The sequence below is a fragment of the Balaenoptera acutorostrata genome, chromosome 13, assembly GCF_949987535.1.
Source record: "Balaenoptera acutorostrata chromosome 13, mBalAcu1.1, whole genome shotgun sequence".
In the NCBI taxonomy this organism is placed as follows: domain Eukaryota; kingdom Metazoa; phylum Chordata; class Mammalia; order Artiodactyla; family Balaenopteridae; genus Balaenoptera; species Balaenoptera acutorostrata.
Genome location: NC_080076.1, coordinates 60039001 through 60052014, shown reverse-complemented (window position 1 = coordinate 60052014; position 13014 = coordinate 60039001). Strand labels below are relative to the sequence as shown.

The window sequence follows — 13014 nt, the reverse complement described above, 5'->3', positions numbered from 1 at the left end:
CACTTCGTCCCCCCTGTGATTCAGGAGCTGTTCCCACGACGGCACAGAAAGTTGTCTCGCCGATCGTGTTGGGCTCCTCTTGTTCTGTTTCTCACTTTTGTTTCGGGGAACAAATGGAAAAGAGGAGGGTCTGAGTCCAGTGCCATCAAAATCAAGAGAAGATGATGCAGCCCTGGAATGAAGGCTCCAAGCATGTTAACTACAAAGACCTTGAAAATCGGTGATCGTGGGGAGAAGAGGCATTGCCAAGTGCAGGGCCTGACTCTCCCTGCTTCTGCGGTGGAAGTCACCACGGCAGTAGAGCGCCCACCGCAAAGGGAGCAGATGCTCAGTCAGTGCCGGGTGAACTGATGAAAGCCAGCGGCTGTCCCAGACTACACAGCAGGCGAGAGGCAGCATGGAATTGGATGTTGGGACCCATCGCCATTTTATTTTTTACTCCCTCCTCTTTGGAGTGGAGAGCACGGTGGAATTCCAGCCCCTTTCATTGAAGAGGGTACTTGTGAAATAGCCCCTGTTTTTAGTGGGATTAAAAGTAACTCAAGGCCCAGCCATGCAGCCTCTGGTTACCATTTTTGACTCACTTGCTTCAGTTTCGTTGTGTGAGCCTTTGTGAAGAAACAGCCGTGTTTTTAAAGAGCATTTCCATAAAGGATTTTTCTCCTCGTGTGGGTAGAGCAGACGTGGGAAGGACGGAAGGACGAAGACAGGGTTAGAGAAGAACTCAGGGACCCACTTTCATGTTGTTTTCAGATGAATTAAAATCCTTTAGTCTCTGAAGACTTTTTTAGGTCTGGAATCTGGAAGCGCCCTGTGCTGTACACCAGGCCATGGGTCTGTTGGGTCCTTTCACCCCGAAAGCCACCCCTGAGTCACATGTCATCCAGAGCTGGCCCATCCGGCTGTGCATGGACTTGCAGAAGACGGCCTGCATGGGCTGGGGTCTCCCGTTCAAGGGCAGATAATAGCACTCACCACGGAGACCTGTGTCATCAAGGAGTCAGCTGGATTCCAAGCGAGTTACTGCATCTGCAAGAAAGGTAATGACGTAGCGCACTGGGAGATGGAACTATTTATTCACTCCTTTCCGAGTCCTGCTGGATGGACTCAGACCCCCGGCCAAGTCTTGATGCTCTAGTCGGGGCCTCCCTAGATCCTGCAGCTGGACACAGAGTTGAACATGCTGGCCGTGGGCATTTGAGAGTGCTCCAGATCTCAGAGCACCTTGACTGAAGTCATTAAACACTTCATTATATTTTTTAAGGCATAAAACCCAAAAGAAATACCCAGGGAGAGAAAAATAGCACAGAGATTCTTCCAACCAAACTATTCTACAAATGGCAAACCACTGAGGTGACAAGCATTCCATGCTGTTTTTTGGAAGGGGAAATACATCTATCTTATGTGTAGGCATATCCTTGTTTATCGTCACTCACACATTAGTGTTAGAGGCAAAGCCAGGATTACACATACATTTCATTTTCTGATGCAAAAGGCATTTTGATTAAGTAAACTGCTAAGACCTCCAGTGGTCGGGCTGCTTTTGCAGGCTGAATTTTCTTGGCTGACTCTTAGGGGAGCTGGGTAGGAGGCACTGCTGCAGTGAGGAAACACAACTGGGAAACGCCCAGAAAGAATCCCGCTGCACACAGTGCTGGAAGCTGGGCCTGGTGGGTGAGATGTATGTATGTTACCCAGTTAGGAGAACCTTTCTGCCCTCTCTTCTTGGTGGGCGTCCTTTCCTAATCTAGAAGGCTCTGTTTATTCAGAGTGCCCCAGGATAGAATAATCTGATCCTTTTGATTTTATGAGAATACAGTAATACCTTCATCACAGGCTCACGAGCTTTATTTACAACGAGGTAGTGACGTGAGCCATGCTGGGCTTGGTAAAAAGCTAAAATCGGTGTGTTCATATTCGATAAAAAAAAAAAAGTATGTAAAATTCTCAGTGGATATTTTCAAAAGTCTAATTTTATGCACAGAATTTAAAATAATGCAGATCACCCCACATTCTAAAGTCTGTCAAGAGCCACATAATTTCAAAGCTGGCAGGCTGAGCGTGTGTTCGCAGTATGATCTGTTGCCACACGTGGGCACCGGTTTGCCTGGGAGACAGACGCCCGCCCTCCGTCGGCCTCGGCCGGGGATCCATGCGCACCAGGACTCCACAGATGACTTTGGTGACCCCTGCAGTGTCATTCCAGGGCCACTTGGGTGTGAGATCTGAATGTGGCCCTGAGGATCCTGAGTTTCAGTCTGAATTTCAGCTTCCATAGGTTTTAGGCACATCCAGCCACAATGGCTTTGGAAATCTAAGTCCCCACCTTCACTATTGTCATAACTTAGAGTATCTGTGTATCTTGTAACGGTACAGTGGTCCCTCCTCAACCGCGTTTTTGCTATCCATGGTTTCAGTTACCTGTGGTCGACTGTGGTCCAAAAATATTAAATGGAAAATTCCAGAAAGAAACAATTCATACGTTTTTAATTGGGTGCTCTTCTGAGTAGGGTGTTGAAATCGCCCACCATCCTGCTCCCACTGGGGATGAGAATCATCCCTTTGTCCCACCCTTTGGCCACTTAGTATCCGTCTCAGTTATGGATCTACTATCGTGTTATCGAAGTGCTTGTGTTCAAGTGACCCTTACTTTACTTAACGGTGGCCCCAAAGCACAAGATAGTGATGCTGGCAATTGGGAATGTGCCAAGGAGAAATCATAAAGTGCTTCCTTTAAGTGAAAAGGTTAAAGTTCTCAACTTAATAAGGAAAGAAAAAAAATCGTATGCTGAGGTTGCTAAGATCTCTGGTAAGAACGGATTTTCTATCCATGAAATTGTGAAGAAAAGAAAAGAAATTTGTGCTAGTTTTGCTCTTGCACCTGCTCTCTCAAGCTGCAAAAGTTATACCCACAGTGCATGATAAGTGCTTAGTTAAGATGGGAAAGGCACTAAATTTGTACAATATGGTATTCTGAGAGAGATTGCATTTACAAAACTTTTATTACAGTATATTTTTATAATTGTATTTTACTATCAGTTATTGTTGTTAATCTCTTACTGTGCCTAATTTATAAATTAAACTTTATCATAGGTATGTATATACAGGGAAAAAACATAGTATATATAGAGTTCGGTAGTATCCTGGGTTTCAGGCATCCACTGGGGGTCTTGGAACATCTACCCCACAGAGAAGGGGGTACGGCTGTAGTGTAATGTCTGATGTGCACTGAACACTTATGTGCTGGGAGCCGTTCTAATCCCAAGAACTCAGCGAAGTGTGAGTACTGCAACTACCCCATTTTAAAGATGGAAAACCTTGATACAGAAGAGTTAAGCATCTCATCCAAGGTCACTCAGCAGCTGCATGGGACCAGGATTCATACCCAGGCAAGCTGGCGGGGATTGGCCCTTCCCCCGATGTCACCGTCCTCTCCCAGGTAGACTGAGTATCCACCCCAAACCCTCAGCTCCGGAAGAAATCAGACCCAGGAAATGGTACAAAGAAGGCAAAACAACCACCACGAAACACTCCAAAATGCCTCCCCTCTCTCGTGTTACTATGGAGAATTCGTCTTGCATTGTGTTGATTTTGAATAAAGCCACTTCCCTGCATAGAGCGTCTGCCTGACCTAAGGAGCTTAGAGCGGCACATGTCACTGAAGTCACATTGTCGTCCCCTCCCTCCAGCTCTGCGCTGTAGGTATTGTCACCTCCAGTCGTGTCTTAGCGATGGCAGGCTGATTATTGCAAACTCCCTGCTCAGGGCCTCCCTCCCTAACCTAACTCACGTCTTTTAGAGCAGGAAAACTCAACTTCCCGGCTTTCCGACTCATGCTGTAAAGCTGAGAGTAGTAAAAATGTTATCCGTGGTCAGCATGTGAGTAGTTCTGGCGGGGCTCCCCCAGACTGGGGCTGCCGACACACAGGCAAGAGCCCTCCCCCAGGAGGGGACCTCACCCAGCCGGTGGCTGCAGACCTTTGCCTGCTGCCCGGGGTTGGGGGGGGCACTCTGGCATCCGGAGCCTGCTCCCCACCAAGCTCTGCTCAGCCTTCCGGAAATCCAGCCTCCACCTCCCTCCAAACAAATGGATTGACTTAATGGGGACAAAGAACGAATTCCAAAGCCGCCTGAGCTCAAGTGCACGGCACCCAGACCGCTCCCTCCCTGCCTTGAGTGGTGACCTCAAGGCCATCTTGCTACTAGAACTGAGTCCCCGTCCTACGGGGCCGGAGCCGTGGGCAGCAGCGGGCGGAGGAGCCCAGGGCCGTTCGGTGGAGCCGCCAGCCACACCTTGGGTTCATTTCCAAGTGGCTGCCTCAGCACTCAGGCAATCTGCTTCCAAAATTACCGTGTGGAAAATTCCCTTGCTTGGGAGCACAGTGGGGTTTTTTTGCATTTCGGAGGCCTTCAGCCTTTATTTGTGAATCACACACAGGAACGCAATCACCATCACTAGACATCTTCGTTCCTCCCAAACATAAGACTGATTCCTCGTGGCTTTTCAGAGTCTTGTACGTTTCAGAAACTACACGTGATTGGTTACCTAGGGCGTGGGTTTGAGACACATATGTGATCTGTTTTTTAAGCCCATGCCATTTCAGCAAAAGCAACCAACTGATGGATGCGGCACTTTTCCAGAATAAAGCCCGGCTTTGGCTCAGGTCTTAATCCCTAAGAGCACAGAGCTCTAACTCCTGGCTTCCATGGAGAGCTTGGCGATTCTGCGTGGCCGGAGCTGCAGATGCTCTGTGATGCTTCCTCCCTGGCTTGTTTTGTACCTGCTCCTGTCCAACCTGACAACTTCATTAAAGAACATTCACATCTGTAAACCTACTGGCTTTGTGAAGAAGATGTGAAGTTTCAGCCTTCCGTGCTGCTGGCTGAACTACACGAAGGAGATAACCTATTTACATACTAAAAAGGTCAGTGTCGAACAATCCTCCTTTAGAGATGAATTTGCTGCTGCCTGCAACTGGAGCAGAAGAATTTGGGAGAAGGCCGCAACTTTTCCGTCTGTTTATCTGTGTGGACAGCACACGTGGGTGAAGATGCAGGATGTCTGTGCTCAGCAGTCGGGCACAGATGGACAGGCTCCCTTATACTTTAGAGCCTCTCCGGTCACTAACCAGTAGGCGATTATGTGAACGTGCAAAGTGCAGGACAGCCTCACCTACTAACAACTGTTAACTAATTTGAGATGGAAATACTTGCATAATAGCTCTTCAGACACGGTCAGTAAAGCACAAGCCTTCATAATAGACTTTAAATGATGTAGCTACTGCTTACTTACCCTGCCATTTGCATTAGGAAAGGTAGACTTATAGAGGGTGTAGAACATTTCCGTTTGTGGTCTTTCCTTTCAAAGTCTTAAAATAACAGCTTTATTCGGCTAATGTGTGTTGAAAGTATCTTAAAAGATGTCGTTATAAAGGCATGAATTTTCTCTAGAATCTTGGTAGTGGTTTTGTCCTTATCCATTTGTACATCCAGAGCAGAATAATGAGGGAATTGAGATCCATGGCTCCATCTAAATGTCAGGATATAACAGAAGATTAAAGTCCCTCTTGAAGGTGGAAAACTAGTTCAGAAAGGCTGGGGAGGAGTGTGGGCGGAAGTCGAGTCTGACTCCTTGGAGACACTGGCCAGTGCCCTTGGAGCCTTAGGACCATGGCCACTCAGAGCTTTGCTCCCGAGGGAGGGCCCAGTTAGGAGGACTTGGGCGGGGGGGGGGGGGGCACCCAGCTCTCAGCTGCAGCCTCTTCCCCAAGCCCGGCAAGGCCAGCGTGCCCTGCAGGGACCAACAGTAGCAGCTGCCACCTAGGTTCTCCTGGGATCCTGAGCCGCATTCCACATACGGTGTCCCCCAGGGGACCCTTGACGCCAGATGTGGACCTGGGCCCACTGTGGCGCAGGCAGCGGCTTCCAGGAGGGAACCGGGCTTCGTGTGCGGGCACACCCCTGGTGGCCGGTGTGCCCGTCCACTTAGAGCCGCGTCCAGCGGGGCTCTGGGCCTGCTCCGACTCCGGACTCAGGGAGGGAGGGGCCAGTGCAGCGACAGGCCGGCCCCTCGCTGGCGTCAGTGGGTCACAGAGATTACTCCATCCTGCACAGTCTCGGGCCTTCATAACTCCTGTTTCTCCTGACTGTGGTTTTGAAATAGGGCAGCGGTGTCGCTGTGCTGGGGAGGGCCTCCTGGGCAGCGATGCCGTCTGTCCGAGGGTTGTCCAGGGTTCCAGGGGGTCTGACTCAGGCCCTCGGCGCGGGGGGGCCGCCAGGACGCTGCCCCCTCACCCACCTGCCTGTCTTGCAGAGCACTCGGCCGCGCGGACGCAGCAGGCCCTGCACCAGTCGGTCTTCATGTCGTCCCCGTCCGCCCAGCCTTTCGGGGACCTTCCCCTGGGCCGCGAACAGCACCTCAAGCTGCTCCCCGGCGTGGCCGACGTGCGGGCTGGCGAGGTGGCCCGGTGGACGGTGGATGAGGTGAGTGGCTGCCCGGGGCCGGGTGGACCTGCCCGCTGCCAGGGTTTCTCTTAGGTGCTGAGTCCACGTGCCAAATTCCAGATCCACACTTGAGGGAGAAGCAGGCTGGCGCTCAGGACGTTCGGGAAGCCCCTTAGTGGGGCCCTGCCCTCCCCAGCCTCCTCCCAGCGCCGTCTCCACTGCCTGCCCCCCGGGGTCGGGTGCTGATTTAGGCCTCCAGCCCCGCATCCCAGGTTTGCTGTGAGGAAAAACGAACGTGTGGGCCTCCATGCCTGTGTCCTGGCAGCCCCGGGCGATGCCCCCACCCCGCATGCTCTGTGCCCAAGGGGCGCCCTCTGCCTGGTGCCCCCGAGGCCCCGGGGTCCCATATTCTCACGGCCAGGCAGCACCGCGCTGCCGTGTGTCCATCCGCAGCCACGGGGGATCAGGTCAACCTCAGGTTTATTAGTAAATTAGGTCACAATGTTGCATAAGATGCCGAACAGAGGGGAAAGTGGATTTGATTGTAATATAAACGCACCTTACCATGTTGGTTTTACATAAGAATCAGGTAAGTGCCGTTGCTTCCTGTGATGCTGTGGAAATGTTTCATACTTAAAGCAACACATTCTTTGACTGATAATCCTTTTGATGAAAGTATTGCTCTCATTCATCAGGCCTGAAGTTTTTTTGTTTTTTTTTAATTAATTAATTTATTTATTTATTTATTTATTTATGGCTGTGTTGGGTCTTCGTTTCTGTGTGAGGGCTTTCTCTAGTTGCGGCGAGCGGGGGCCACTCTTCATCGCGGTGCTCGGGCCTCTCACTGTCGCGGCCTCTCCTGTTGCGGAGCACAGGCTCCAGACGCGCAGGCTCAGTAGTTGTGGCTCACGGGCCTAGTTGCTCTGCGGCATGTGGGATCTTCCCAGACTAGGGCTCGAACCTGTGTCCCCTGCATTGGCAGGCAGATTCTCAACCCCTGCGCCACCAGGGAAGCCCTTTTTTTTTTTCTTAAATGAAAGAAAAGCCTGGGTTACTCTGAGGGCAAGACAGAGCAGAGCTGCAGTTAAACTAGTCACGGATACTCATTGAGCATGTCCAGCAGGCAAGTCACCTGGACTCCATCTCACTCAGAGGCTTCCTTTCCAGCCCCAGAAAAGGAGCAGGCAACTAAGGCCCTGCAGAGGTCAGAGGTCCGGGGGGCCTCCCGCCCCTCCTCCCAGGCAGCTCGCAGAGTGTGCCTGGTGGGTTCCCCCCACCTGGCACCCTCCGCGTGGACGGGGCCCAGCACACCCTGCCTGCCCGCCTGGTCCCTCTCCTTCCAAGGCCCTGGGGGTCCCGCAGGACAGAGAGGTGACTGGACATGCCAGGTGCTGCGGGCTTGTTTGGGGGGGTGACTAAATGTGACCCTGCTCCCTAGAGAGTATTCAGGCTCTGCACCCGCCCATCTGTGAACTTTTACCAGTTTACAAAGCCGACTGAATTAAAACCTGTTGTGTCTGTAATCAAGGCACTGCTGGTTTTGCCCTTGAAATAACAACCCAGGGTTCAAGGGCAGTCTCTCTCTCTCTTTCGACCTTCAAGCCATTCATGTGAGGTTCTGCACCGGTTAGGTTAGATGACAGTGGCCCCTCTTCCCTCTTCCTGTGCACCTGGCCCCTGGTGTGTCACTGTCCTGCTCAGACGCCCAGCCCAGCCCCACGTGTGCAGAGCGACTGCATCCCGGCGGAGGGGGAGTGGGCGCAGCAGGGCGAGCTCTGCACAGCAGCCTGGCCCCCAGACGAGCCCGTAGGACCTGCCCGGGTGTCCACCTGCCCCTGACCTGGGGCCCCACGCCCTGCGCCTCCCTAGTCCCCGTGTACTGTTGTCACATGTGCACGGGCGCTGCCCAGCCCCTGCCCAGCGCAGGCTCTCCTCCTGCAGGAGCCCTCAGGCTGCTCGCACGTCCCTCGGGGCCCCCGTTTCCTCCGAGAGTCTCTGTGGCTGCACCTCCGATGCTCACTCTGCTGACCTTGAACCTCAAGCACGTAAGCGGAGACCTTACTCACTCGGCCTGTGTCCTGAGAGCTTCTCACTGCGCCTGGCACTGAGTAGATCACCCAGCAAGTGTTTGTTGAGTGAATGGCAAGGGCATCTGAACTGGATTTTGAAACAAAAGTGCTATAAGTCCAAGCAGAGAAAAGACGGGACGCCATGCGGGGGAGGAAAACTATAGAAGTGGGGGTGAGTGTGACACATGCAAGGATGACAGACACACACGTGCCCCTTACTGACATTAATGATGGTAGTGAACAGTGTTGATGTAATGATAGGGAGGCACGCACGCTTATTTTGCCCATTTTATAGACAGGGAAGTGGAGGCACCGGAGACTAAGGAAACTCTTAAGGCCGCACGGTCAGAGCCAGGTCCAGAGCCGACGTCTCACCGCACCCCAAGCACACTGCCCACCGGGGCTTGGGGAAGGCGGCCTGCGGCAGGCGGGAGGTGGGCCAGGCACACCAGTCAGGCAATACCAGCTTCTTAGGTTCTAAGGCAGAAAGTCATGTTGTGAAGCTGGTGCTTCAGGGAGATGAAAAGAGCACAGGCCAGCAAGGAGGGTGAGAGTAAGAAGGGGCCGGGCTGGGCGCCACTGTCCAGAGCCACCCGGGCTCAGCAGACGAAGCCACAGCACAGGAAGTAGATGAGGCACAAGACGAGGAGGTGAAATAAGCCAGCCTGGTTCCATTTATACTCTCAGCGCTGCGCAGTTTGGTGCTTAATTAGGATAATGACGTGAGAGAACTACAAGGCCCGCACACTTCATCGGAAAGAATGGAAAAGTAGTGGTGCCGTCAAAACATGGAACTCTGGGGACAAGATCCAGTTTGGGGGCCAAGGGATAAGATGATGAATTTATTCTGGGACCTTCTGAGTTAGGGTCCCCTCGGTTACACCAGACAGGGCTTCACCAGGCACGATCCCCAGAGAGCACGGCCAGGGATGGAGGCCGGTGGGTCCACGGCGGAAGTGCAGGAGGAGGGGTGAGAAGCTGGGGGGAGGCCGAGGAAGAAGAGTGTCAGGCAGAGGCTGCAAGTGAGCGTCCCAGGTCACAGGGTTCCCGGCTAGGGCTGTGGGGTTGGGCTTCAGGGGATTGGGGAAAATTGTGTACAGCATGTGTGTTTTTCCCCAGAAGAAGAGGGCCACAGCTTTTATTAACTTCTTGGGGGGCGGGGGGAGCATCACCCCAGAGGAGCAGGGATCACTGTTTAGGAACGTTAGGGAATAAATAGGCAATTCGGGGGCGGGGCCTCTGATCTGACCAGTTTCAAGTCTGACACTGAACAAAGTGGAGTTTGGAGGGTGAGTAAAGGGAAGTAGCTGGTCCATCGTTCGGATGGGGCGGGTCTCAGAAGGAAGAGGCTCACTAGGGGGTGGGGAGGACCGGAGATGCCACGGAGGATGATCAGGAAGCCGCGAGCACAGTTCTGAGTTCTCTGTGATGGGTGCACACGGGATCCCAGCCTTTTACTGCCGGAAGTGACCTCAGACATTTTCTAGATTGGAACTAAAGCAGCCATCGGAGAGGCTGGCTTCCTGGAGCACTTCGTTGACCGTGGCTGCCCGCGGGATGCATCCCAGAGAAAACAGTCTGGGTTAGTCCCTCACGTTGATGTACCTTTGTCTTGATAGCTCCCTAATTAGATGCCCTTGAGGACGAGGACCACATCCTAAATTTCTCTCTGTATTCTCACGTTCTGTAGCACATTTCCTGGCACAAAAACTGGTCCTCAAGAAGAAACTTTGAGTGGTCAAAGTGTGGGCGTTGTGATGGGTTTGTATCATTGAAAATAAGGGGGCTCCCTAGGGGGGGATCCCAGCGAGTACCAGCCACAGGGGCCACTGTGTCTGCTCCGGATGCTGCACTAAGAGTGGCGAGTGGGGTCGTGAGGACTTGAGAAGGCAGTTCAGGGCGAGCAGGGCGGGGCTGTGCCTTTGTGCTTTGTTGCCACCGGGCAGGAGCGGGAGCTCAGCGGCCAGGGACAGGGCGTGTGGAAAACGCCTTGTGGGTCCTTGTGCTAAGTGCCGTCCAGGGAGACTTAAGGCGGGTGAGTGTCTCTGGCAGGAGATGCAGCACAAGGACAGCCCTCTTGGTCAGCCATCCTGGCTGGGAGGAGACCTCTGCTCCGAGTTGTGTTACCTGCCGGACCTTTGTCACGCTGCCCGGAGGCGGGGGCTGGCTTTTAACTCCTTTGCTGTTTCTGTGGTGTTTCTGCCAGAGCAATTTCTTTCAGAGCACCGGCAGGCTGTGAAGTCAGTTTAGTGGTTCTAAAAGGAGAGACAAGACCAGATGCAAGTACATCATTGTAGTAGAGGTTATTGTTTTGTGAAACCTTCGTTAGGAATGCGTGAGTGTGCACACATTCAAGCTGTGGTCCCTGGCGAGTGTATTTCTTACTCTGGTCATGGAAATGTTCTATAGAAGGGTACAAGCATCTAAGAGTAGGGACTAAGTTATTTTTATATCTTTTTACATCTTTATAGCAAGTACACCAGAGCAGGTGTGTTACAAACGTGCGAGTGAGAGGATGAATTAGGAGACGAATTTTCTGCAGCCCCTCCTGCCAGGCGTCCATGGGCACACGCAGGCCAGATGCGACACGCACACACATTACAGCCGCGGGTGCAACTCGGGGATGCTTGGTGCCCATGTGGGTACTTTTATTTCTTACATTCAAAAATGCCTTTTAAAGCAGCACATATAGATCGCCCTGGCCTTATCCAAGGGCTCCCTAAATGTCCATTAGCTCTAAAAGATGGTGGTCGCTTTCCAAGCACTCTGCCCAGGAGGGAGTGTTTTGAAAAATTCAGGATACTGCTCCCTAAGCATAGCAGCCTTATACAATCGGGCCCTGGAAAAGGGCAACTAACAAATTCCACTGATAAGAAATGAGACCCGGGCTGGAAACATGGTCCCCAGTGGACCCGAAGCCAGGACAGTCAGGCACCCGGCGCTGGCTCAGCAAGATGGGAACGTCGGCGTCGGGAGAGATTTAAGGAAGCAGCAGCTGCACTGAAGGAAGCAGGCCTGCTGGGCTGCACGAGGATGCCAGGAAAAGGAGGTTGCCCGGGAAGGAAGTTGGGTGGAGTAAAGGGCTCAGCTCAGAGCCGGCACAGTTTCATTTCTTAGTCTTTCCAACCTGCTGTGTCATCCCTGGAACTAACTTACTCCGCGTCCTTCCAAAACAAAACCGGGGTGTCTGCTGTGGACACTGTGCTCCCAAGAACTTGGGGAACCAGGTGTGCTGCCCCTGCCAAGGCCAAGGCCGGCCACCCTGGGCTCCAGCAGGGCCGCCATCACCTGGGGAAAGCAGCCGAGTCCACACAGCTGTCCTGGGTGGAGACAAAGGACGGGACGGCAGCTTCCTCCTCTGTGGACTCATGGAACCGTGTGAACGGCTCTCCGCATTGACCACGACGTGAAGAAGGAAACACGTGCTGAAGGGGAGCATGAGAGGGAACCCTTCCGTTACTGCTCTGCGATCTAGTGACGTTCACCACTTTACAGTGAGGAAATCTGCAGCAAATGGGCTTTCTACTGAAGCTCAAAATAGAATTTATTCTCGGGGGAAGAAATCCTGACTGGCAGTACTGAATAATGCTACCAAATCATGATCCAGGCCAGAAGAGTCTGCCTCAGTAGATTTCATGGAACTTGTTCTTTACTTTGGAAAAAGGCAGGTTGAATAGAATCAGAATCTCTTTCCAAAAAGACAGAGAATTTCAGACACGTGGGAATAAAACTGTCCGAGGAAGACGGTAAGGACCGTGCGAGGACCTGCCCTGCAGCGCAGCCCTGTTTACTCTTTGGTTGAGCACATTATTTATCCCCACTTAAAATCCAATCTACCTCTGACATGGGCAGTGATTTCTTGGCTCACGATACTAAGAGGGAACGTGATCCTTTTTTTAAATTTGTATGTGTGTCTGCCCAGAAAAGGACATTTTAACCTCTGAAAACCATCAGAGCAACACTCAGCCCTGTTCTGAGAACAGAAGTTCCTGGAGCGTGTACTTACGAGAGACCGTCTGCGGGGCGTGTCCCTGTCCCGGGGGCCGGGCGTCCGGGGGCCCTGGTGCTGGAACGGCTTCCCCAGGGGAGCCAGTGATTGAGGGACACCAGCGTGTGTCTTTAGCTAATTCCTAGAGCCACTTGTCTACGTTCACTTTCCCTAGTGTGCCCCGCGGCCCCCTCCTGTGACAGAGCCATCCCAGAAGAGCCCTCCTTCAGCGCGGTGGCTCCCACCGGGCGGTGTCACCAGCACCTGGACTCGTTCTTCGTTGTCACAATCGTGCGTGCGGGGGCTGCTCCCGGCACTTCGCGGGGATGTCGCCAAACACCCTGCGGTTCGCACGGCGGCCCCACAGCGAAGAAGGATCAGGCCCAGCGTTGGAGTCGCGCTGGGCGGGAAGCCTGCCCTTGAGCGTGTTGTCCCCGCCCCCAGCTGTCCCCTGTGACCCCACGTCAGGGTTTCACCTTCAGTACCTCCCGCCCCAGCTCTGGGCTCTGCCCG

General features: G+C 53.0%; 1 protein-coding gene and 1 long non-coding RNA gene across 2 annotated transcripts in view; one reads left to right on the top strand and one right to left on the bottom strand.

The window, feature by feature from the left end:
- Positions 1–13014, bottom strand: part of LOC103016040 (uncharacterized) — a 77355-nt gene that overhangs the window by 4290 nt on the left and 60051 nt on the right. The window lies entirely within an intron of this gene.
- Positions 1–13014, top strand: part of L3MBTL4 (L3MBTL histone methyl-lysine binding protein 4) — a 308033-nt gene that overhangs the window by 291739 nt on the left and 3280 nt on the right. Inside the window, exon 16 of the mRNA XM_028162388.2 lies at positions 6314–6483. Within this exon, the coding sequence (XP_028018189.2) occupies positions 6314–6483 (170 nt within the window). The remainder of the gene's footprint in view (positions 1–6313; positions 6484–13014) is intronic.